At 37.2% G+C, this 10,023-nt stretch overlaps 1 protein-coding gene across 1 annotated transcript in view; it reads left to right on the forward strand.

Moving 5' to 3' along the window:
• The first annotated feature begins 606 nt into the window (after nt 1–606).
• Nucleotides 607–10,023, forward strand: part of LOC107730099 (macrophage mannose receptor 1-like) — a 61,693-nt gene continuing 52,276 nt past the window's right edge. Inside the window, exons 1-2 of the mRNA XM_016540833.1 lie at nt 607–679; nt 8,466–8,867. Of these exons, the coding sequence (XP_016396319.1) occupies nt 607–679; nt 8,466–8,867 (475 nt within the window). The remainder of the gene's footprint in view (nt 680–8,465; nt 8,868–10,023) is intronic.

The raw sequence follows: 10,023 nt of genomic DNA on the forward strand, positions 1-10,023 counted from the left end.
GACTACCCATTTATGCCACATAGACAAATCATATGCAGATTAACATCTATCATTTTCTTCTTTCTGTTGAGTGTTTCCATCAAAATTGCACTTCTAGATTGTACAGGGCAGGCTTAAACTATAGTTGTTGAACTATAGTCAAATAAAGTTGTGATCAATGTACACGCGAGATGCTCCACAAATTTGTTGCAGTTACAGCTGAAAAGGCAGGACAAAGATATATACACTTTATGTCTCTGCATCATGTAGTTGCTGGCCTGGAGATTCAGTCCTACTCCATCTGTCAAGTGTGTGTATGTACTTCACACTCACTGACTGGTAGGGCACATATAACAAGTATATCGAAAGCATACATCCAAAATGTATACTTGTGTACATAGAAATTATTCTCACAAATTAAGAACACACTGAATTATTAAATTGATACTGTTCATGATTTTTTATCATGTGTCCTGTGCCTGACAGTCACTTGGCGACCACCACTCCCCCCACCCTCCAAACCACATGACAGGATACATAAGATTTGGAGAAAGGTGTATATAAGCTTCACGCACTTCAAACACAGACTGGGTTTTCTACGCTTGGAATACAAGTTCAAGGACAAACATGAAGAAATGTGGCATTCATTTGTTTTTGTTGCTCTCTTTATACGGTGCTTTACAGCCTTCAGTTCAAACAGGTATGTCACTGATTTGACATGCTTATTGGCAATGGCAATGGCAATGGCAATTGCCTAGTTACATTGACATACTAATTATTTTGTTGTGTACTTGTTCAGCAACTTCACATGCTATTTGCATTTAGTTATGCTAGTCATTATTTTATCTAATGTAAAATTACTTTATTCTGTTGTGGTAAAATGATAAAGTACTTTTAAGATATATTCAAGTATGTACTGTGAGCAAACATTTTAACTACTTAGTTAGAGGACAGCTGCATTGTTCAAAAGCTACTGGCCCAAGGGATTTAACAGAGTTCTCATTTATGCTTAATCTCACTATGTTTTATTGTATTTAATTAACTTTATCCCAGATGTTACTGCAAAAATTCCTTAGAATAAATAAAAGACAGACATACAATAAGAATATAGAACAAGGTCGACAAACTTTTGGTCATGAAGTGCCATTTTTTTCTGGTTAATCACTGTGCCACTCTGTTATGATAGATAAATAAATGAATGCTGTATTTATACATAACAATTTTTAAAAGTTCAGGTAAAAATGAACAAATTTCATACGTTGAAAACTGATGATCCATGTTACCTCAGCATAACATGATCAATCACAAACTATGTCTATCTGTTTGTATTTATTTATTTATTTTTTAAAAATCTAAGAGCTACAAATGTAGAATAAACTGTAAGCTGGCATGCACTCTTTTGCACAGTGTGACTGAAGCAAAATGTCTTGCAACATCTACCCTTAAACCTAACCATTGGGAACCCGTCCAAGCCTCCATTCTCCAAACTGTTTGTTTGTATAGTAGGATCCAGTCTCTTTACAGATCCTGTCATAAGAAATCAATTTTGCCTGGTCAGCAGAGATTTGTCTGATACCCGAAACCAGTTAAAAGCAATAATTGTCTGATACCTAAAATCAGTTAACATATGAATATAGTGTCTGGTATCCAAAACTGTATTAAAAGTCTTCTGAGAGGTCAGTCTAAGAGGTTGAAAGAGGAAGCTAAGGAAGAAATCAGGAGATACTATGGTTATAAAAATGAGCAGGGTTTATTGAATAATCTTGAACCTCATCCTTACTTTGTCAGGACTTGGTCCTGAATTTCATCTGACCAGTATTAATTAAACAGGTGTTATCATACCAAACCAAAAGCAATGGATTTTTTTTGTTTTTCAACATAGTCCTGTGATGTTAAAAAAATAAATAAATAAAGACAACAATTAGAAAAATATAGCTGCAAGCAGCGATGGCGGGCCCAAGCCGTTAGTGCAAACGCCACCCCGGTGGCATCAGGAGAACGGTGTACAGTGGGCACATGCATTTACAGTAACCCTCTGGCAGTCTGGTTTTAAGGGATACGGCAATTAAAGAGGTAATCCGAACCATATAGACCAAGGGTGCCCAAACTCGGTCCTGGAGGGCCGGTGTCCTGCAGAGTTTAGCTCCAACCCTAATCAAACACACCTGATCCAGCTAATCAAGCTCTTACTAGTCATACTAGAAACTTCCAGGCAGGTGTGTTTAGACAAGTTGGAGCTAAACTCTGCAGGACCTCGGCCCTCCAGGACCGAGTTTGGGCACCCCTGAAAAACAATAGGGCCCTGCGCCTTTCTGGCTTGGGCCCTAATAATAATAATCCTTAGAAAAACAATAGGGCCCTGCGCCTTTCTGGCTTGGGCCCTAATTAAAGCTACAAGCAACATTGAAAGGGCCCTCGCACCCGGGCTCACCGCCACCCAGTGGCTTTAGGGAAACAGCAAACGGTGGGGAATATGCTTTTACAGTGGTAAATATAGGTGGAAAATGTCAAAGTAATTTATATGTGTCAAACTTCCTGCTGCAAGCTGGTAGCACTATGATTATAACTGAATATTGGCATGTAGATGTTTGATAAAAGTTCTGGCCTAAAGACAAGTGAAGTCTGGTGCAGATGGTATGTTTGAGTTAGTCTAAAGCATGACATATCCTGTTGCCAACAGGTGGTGCTATGATGATAACTGAAGATTGGTGTTTAGATGTCTTCAGGCCAGGAGTCTTATCAAACGTGTGAAGTTTGGGGCAGATCGGACATTGCATATTTAAGTTAGTGTAAAACAAGTCAAGTCAAGCCACCTTTGTTTATATAGTGCTTTTAAAAATTGTAATGTAAGTTGGGATGGAGTTCCACTCACGAGCAGCCCTAACTGAAAACACCGTTAGACTAAATGTGTTTTTTCTTAAAGGGACTATGCAATCCCCTCTTACTGCACTTCTCGTTTATATTTAACCAGTTGGTGTTACCTTTACAAACTGGTTCAATAAGGAGGAGCCAGTCCATGTTTGATTTTATACATAAGACAAAGATCTGTATATGTAATCAAATTTTCCCAACTTAAAATGTTGTATTTTTTTTATATATTACAGTGATGGTGTATGGATTTCCTATCTAAAACATTTAACGTTTGTTTATATAAAGAGAGAATTGGTTTAGGAGAAGTACTTGCTTGTGACCAGGTTGTCAAACAATAAGTGATATGTGAAAAGATTATTGAATGCATAAACATCTTTGCAGCCTTAGTTGACATGCAGCTACCGGCATATCTAAAATTTGCCTAAACTTAATGTGACTGCAAACCTTCTTGATGACACAAAAGTATTTACACTTAGACTCGGCCTCAAAGATTTGAGACTTGACTTGCACTTGGGCCTCAGAGACTAGTGAACATGTCTGATTTCTTTCATTACTTTTATTTTATTAGCAAAGTTATATTCAAGAAAAAGAAGCTCTGACTGAAACATGGAAAAGCCATGAAATTACAAAGAACAATTAAGAACAAACGGACAGCGCCGACGCCACGTCACTGTCACGTGTGGCATTTCCCTGTCCCAAATGGAACACTTCATGTGCACTTGCGGTCTTACAGACTTACAATGGGCGCCGCTTGCGCGTGTCCGTTAAGTCCACGAGACCATAGGGTGTCCCATTTGTCATTTTAGTGTTCAGAAGGGTGGTTGCGAGTGCCCCCTTTGCGGCCGTTATGCACCCTCGATCTGCACTTCTGACGAGCCCACACTGGTGCGAGCTCCGCAGCAGACTTCTACCCGACAGTTAAAGTAGCATTACGTCATGAAAGTGCGGACTCAGAGGAATTTAGTCCTTTAGGCTCACAGCCACATTAGCCAGTGCTCACTGTGCCATATCTTTGCCAAAACTGGCCCAGATACGGTTTAGGATAACTGGGCCAAATTGGTATCATTATATGCAGTCCACCTTAGGCTCACAGCCACATTAGCCAGTGCTTACTGTGCCATATCTTTCCCAAAACTGGCCCAGATATGATTTTATTAACTGGGCCACATTTGTGGCATCATATGTGGGCCACTTTAGGCTCACAGCTACATTAGCCAGTGCTTACCATGCCATATTTTTGCCAAAACTGGCCCAGATATGTTTTAGGATAACTGGGCTATATTTGTGGCATCATATGTGGGCCACTTTAGGCTAACAGCCACGTTAGCCAGTGCTCACTGTGCCAGATCTTTGCCAAAACTGGCCCAGATACGCTTTAGGATAACTGGGCCACATTTGTGGCATCATATGCGGGCCACTGTAGACTGACAGCCACATTAGCCAGTGCTTACCGTGCCATATCTTGGCCAAAACTGGCCCAGATACGTTTGAGGATAACTGGGCCACATTTGTGGCATCATATGTGGGCCACTTTAGGCTCACAGCCATTTAACATACCTGGGCAACATTTGTGGCATCATATAATGGCCACTTTAGCTCACAGCCACATTAGCCAGTGCTTACCGTGTCATATATTTGCCAAAACTGGCCCAGATACGCTTTAGGATAACTGGGCCACATTTGTGGCATCACATGCGGGCCACTGTAGACTGACAGCCACATTAGCCAGTGCTTACCGTGCCATATCTTGGCCGAAACTGGCCCAGATACGTTTGAGGATAACTGGACCACATTTGTGGCATCATATGTGGGCCACTTTAGGCTCACAGATACATTAGCCAATGCTCACTGTGCCATATCTTTGCCAAAACTGGCCCAGATACGTTTTAATGTACCTGGGCCACATTTGCTGAAACATATGTGGACCACATTTGGTTTACACCCTGATTAGCCTTTGTCGATAATGCCACATTTTTGCCAAAGGTGGCCCACATTTGGTTGGCACTATTTGGGCCATAATCACCGTTTACCACATGGGCCACTTTAGGGTCACATCCAGATTACACATTGCCGTCAACACTGCAACTTTACCTACAGAGGCCCACGTGTGATTTGATACATTTGGGCCATTTTTGCTGTTTTACATATGGGCCACTTCAGGCTTACATCCATTTTGTCCGGGCCATAAGAAAGCCAGCAGTGCCATATCATTGCCTTAAGTGGCCCACATCCGCATGCTATCTGGGTACACACGTCATAACCAAGTTTATTAAATCCATGTCGCACAGAGTGACATGCAGTGATCTTATAGGATTGCTAAAATCGTGCAGTGTGTTTTGGGCTTTACTCTTCCCAGATTAATGGCAGCAACAATTGCTTCTCTAAGATCATTGCTGATGTCTTCCCTCTTTGGCATTGTGTTAACACATACCTGAAGGCTCCAGAATGGAGCTGAGAAAAGCGGGGATATATAGACTTCCTCTGATGCTAATTGGTTGGATTATCTGAAAATGTTTCTCCCAAACTTTGTTAAAATATACTTAATTAAGAATTGGAAAAAAAAAGTTTTGGTAAATAGCTTATTTAAAATGTTTCTGTAAAGTCTTCCTTACTTTCTTCTGAAATAAATCTCTCTGGACGCTGTGACAGCGCGCTGACTGAAGGCCGCTGAAGCGGGAACAAACGGCTCGAAACAACACCGGGCTAGAAATACAGTTTAAAAGAAATGATACAACATTGAACAAATTTTAATGTTATGTTCTGATAAACATGTTATTTAAATGGTTTTATGTATTCATACTTACCTTCGTCTGATGTAAATCTATCAGAAAATCAGCGTGCGCAACACGCAGAGCAGCTGAAGTGGGAATAAACAGCTCGAAACAACGTCATGCTAGAAATACAGATTTAAAATATTACAACATCGAACAACTTTTAATGTTATGTTCTTGTAAACATGTTTTTCAAAATGGTTTTATATATTCACACTTACCTTCGTCTGAAGTAAATCTCTCAGAAGTTACCGGACGCTGTCAGCCTGCGCGCAAATACAAAAACTGCTGCGGGAGGAGGGGTAAGAACAGTGAGTTGATTCCGAAAAGATTCGATTTAGGGGCGTCAATAATTGCGAGTCTTGTGTAAATCAGCTCTAAATGCGAGGCTTGGAATATCAGTGCGTGATATTACTGTGTTAATTATGGAAGCATATAGGTAGCGAAAGTCAATTTAAAATGCAATATGCAAAATGGCAATGTATTTCTGTATTTAAATTTACATTTTCCATTACCCATACCTGCAAAGTTTGGTGCAAAAGGAAAATGAAAATTCAATTAAATTATTAATTTACATTTGCCATTTCCAACAGTAGACTTAATATGTAAATTGCATGCAAATTTTAACACTTTATAAAATTAAAATATATAACACAAATTGATTTGATATGTGTAACATGTCCAAGCAGAAATGGTAGCAAAATGATCATTTAAATGCTATTTGTTCTGAATGCATTTAGACTAACAGTTAGAACACTTGGGATTGCATTTTCACGATGACGCCGTGGGATATTTGTAGCAAAATTCAGTGAGGCTTTGAAAATGCATTCCGAGCTGACCACGCCCACCCTCCGTCAATCATTGCTTCAAGGCTCTGCTATAAATGTGTCTATTAGAAACATTCATTTTAATTAATTAATTATACAATTTTTTATAATTAATATAATACAATTTATTATAGTGTAATTATTTAATTAATTAAAAATTGTTACTTAAAAGTGTTATAACATAATCAAACATAATTAAAATAATTGATTTACTTTTCCACCAAAGGCAGGGTTTCTGCGGGGCATTGAAAATCATTAAAAGTCATTAAATGACCTTTAATAACAGTCATTCAGGACTTTCGTTCAAAGACTCAGGAAGTCTTGATTAATTTCAAACAATTTTTTTGTATAATTAATTAATTAAAATTAATGTTTCTCAGTTTTTCAAAGCCGCACTGAATTTTGCTACAAATATCCCAGGGCGTCATGATGAAAATGCAATCCTAAGTGTTCTAACTGTTAGTCTAAATGCATTTAGGACAAATAGCATTTAAATGATCATTTTGCTACCATTTCAGCTTGGACATGTTACACATATCAAATCAATTTGTTTTATACATTTTCATTTTCATTTCGCAAAATTCGCAATAAATAAAGCGTTAAAAATGTATGTAATTTACATATTAAGACTACTGTTGGAAATGGCATATGTAAATTATATAATTTAATTTTCATTTTCCTTTTGCACCAAACTTTGCACATATGGGTAATGGAAACTGTACATTTAAATACAGAAATACATTGCCATTTTGAATACTGCATTGCCATTTTGCATATTGCATTTTAAATTTAATTTCGCTACCTATATGCTTCCATAGTTAATTGCCTCTATTACCAAACGACAAAAAAAAAAAAAAACTTGAGATACAACACTACCGCGAATAGTGTGGATTTTATTTTATTAATCTCACTCAAATTTTGCGATTCTGTTAATCAAAAGACTCGTTTAGATTCATTCAGTTCGGATTAATTTAAACTAGCCTACATATTTAAAATGACTAGTCGATTAATTTTTAACAGATAAACACCCAGAAAAAACACGACAGTGCTTTGCTCCCTTAATTACGACATTAACCATGGTACATAAATAAAAACAAAAAACATGGTTATTGTACTTATCATGGTAACCATAAATTAACCATGGTACATAAACCATAGCTTAACGTGGTATTTGTAGTAAAACTGTCGTTATACAAATGGCAATCAATCTGCCCAAAAAACATGGTATATACACTTTACATATAATAAAACCATGGTTAATTTTCATGAGGGCTGGTGTACTGGAAATCTCTAAACACGTCTAGTGTGTGCAATCAGAAATATCCTGTATCCGGAAATCTCTGTGCATCTCAAGTGTATGGTCGTGTACGGGACTCAGCACACTTGCCTGGGAAATTTTCGTACACGGGTGTACACCTTAAGTTTGACTCGAATTTCACATGTCAGATTTATCCCGGAAATTCCTCTTTTCATGCAGTGTATGGAAATCAATAGGGTGTCCTAACTTTTTCATATGACTGTATATATATATATATATATATACTGTATATTTTGTATAATTTGCCCTACAAAATGCACAGCAAACCTGAAGCTAAAAAATGCATTTTAAATCACAATTTTTTTTATCATAAGACACTCACTTTTTTCACAGTAAAGTGTTGACAGTGAAGTGTGTAAAAACATAGTAGGTGAAGTGTGACAGCAGTTGTAATGTTGTTTACAGACAAAACCAGGGTGTGAAGTGAGGTATCTAAGACCCTGTGTGTGACGCCCGCATCTATCCGCATTCATGTTTTCTCAGTCAAAGCGATTAAAAAATAAAAAATAAAAAATGAAAATAGCATCAAACCTGTCATCAAGTGACATGCCATAGTGCTGTCAGTATCTGAAGGGGTGTCAAGTGTTCCTGTTGTTGTTGTTTTTTTTTTTATTGTTTAGATAAAGTTATGTAGCACCAAATAGGTTTATGGAATGTGTTGCCTTTTACAGCATCTGATATAATTTTCTATACATGCAGACACCAGCTCCTTCCTTATCTACAACGAGGATCACAACAAATGTGTGAATGCTGTGAGTGCTTCTGTAGTACAGACAGCACCATGCGATGTATCTTCTGAGGCTCAGCGTTTTCGATGGATTTCTTCTTCACGAATTATCAGCCTCTCTTTTAAACTCTGCTTGGGGGCCCAGAACATCAAAGACTGGGTCAAAATTCTCCTTCTGCCCTGCAATGAACTCAGTCCTCTACAAACTTGGGAATGTAAGAATGAGACCTTGTTTGGCATAAAGGGACAGCCACTGCACCTTAATTATGGAAATCGAAATGAGCCAAATATGATGCTGTATAAGGGAACAGGTCTTTGGAGTCACTGGCAGATTTATGGGACCAAAGAAGATGTGTGTTCTCATGGATATCAAGGTATGAACAAAAGTCCATCTAACATAAGAAATCTGAAAAGCTATTTTAGACCTTATAATAATTAAATTTAGAAGATATGTTTAATTCTTATTTAATATTTCTGTTATGAATTTCCGCATATGATGTTAGCATAAGTTAAGGGGGAACTATTGTGCATTTGTTTTTAAAGGGGTCATGACATTTGAAACCAAATTTTCCTTGATCTTTTGATACAAAAGAAGTCTTTGTATGCTTAATACATCCAACAAGTTTCATAACTTAAAATGTCCTCATCATCAATAAAAAAACATTTATGTAATAACCCTCAGAAAATGGCTAGTTTTAGATCCAATAGAGTGGGGGAACTATGACGTCATTTTGTAGGCCGATCGACTGTTAGCATCACACTGGTTCCCTCGACAAAAAGCCAATAGGATTTTTCCATAGGCTTTTGGATTATCGCAAAAAATAAGCTCGTGTTCAATCATAGTTCTTGAAACTTACACGTTTTGTCCATTAAGATAATCTTCACAAAATAATATAACTTTTATGAATTTTGAAGCCTAAATAAAAGCGCCAGAACTTAAAAGCTAAACTTAGTCTATAAACGAACTACAGCACCACGGTGGCTCGCCTTCAATGTCACCACCACCATGCTTCTGACAACTTTTTCAAACTTATTTTTAACGTGTTCAGTGAAATGGATTTTCTCTGTATATGAATTTTAATCCACGCAACATGAACCTTATCATATAAACTGGAATAAATACAAAACTAGAGCCATGCTAAAAGTGAAATGAGACATTAGTAATAAATAGTATAGTGAATAAATGAAATAATCATAACTAAAGGACATATGAAAGCACGTATTTCTGTACATTTCGAAATAAGGTGCATTAAAAGTCAATAAATCCTTGATTAATATGAGGGACATTCCACCGAATGGGTAACATTTCTGTCCCCAGGACATTAAAAGTATAAAAATGCATGAAAATGAACTCTAAAATACATTTTATTATTAAGCAAAGTGTCTTCACATTTAGCTAACTGCAAAATTTAGAATGTATAATTAAAAGCATTAATAAAAACTACCTAGAACACTAAATAAATAGTAGTTGTTGCATGTCCCCACTCCCTGCCTCTATAATTTACCATGAAATATTATGATTAAAATCCT

Source organism: Sinocyclocheilus rhinocerous, unplaced genomic scaffold, assembly GCF_001515625.1.
Source record: "Sinocyclocheilus rhinocerous isolate Xijiao unplaced genomic scaffold, SAMN03320098_v1.1 scaffold36, whole genome shotgun sequence".
Taxonomy (NCBI): Eukaryota; Metazoa; Chordata; class Actinopteri; order Cypriniformes; family Cyprinidae; genus Sinocyclocheilus; species Sinocyclocheilus rhinocerous.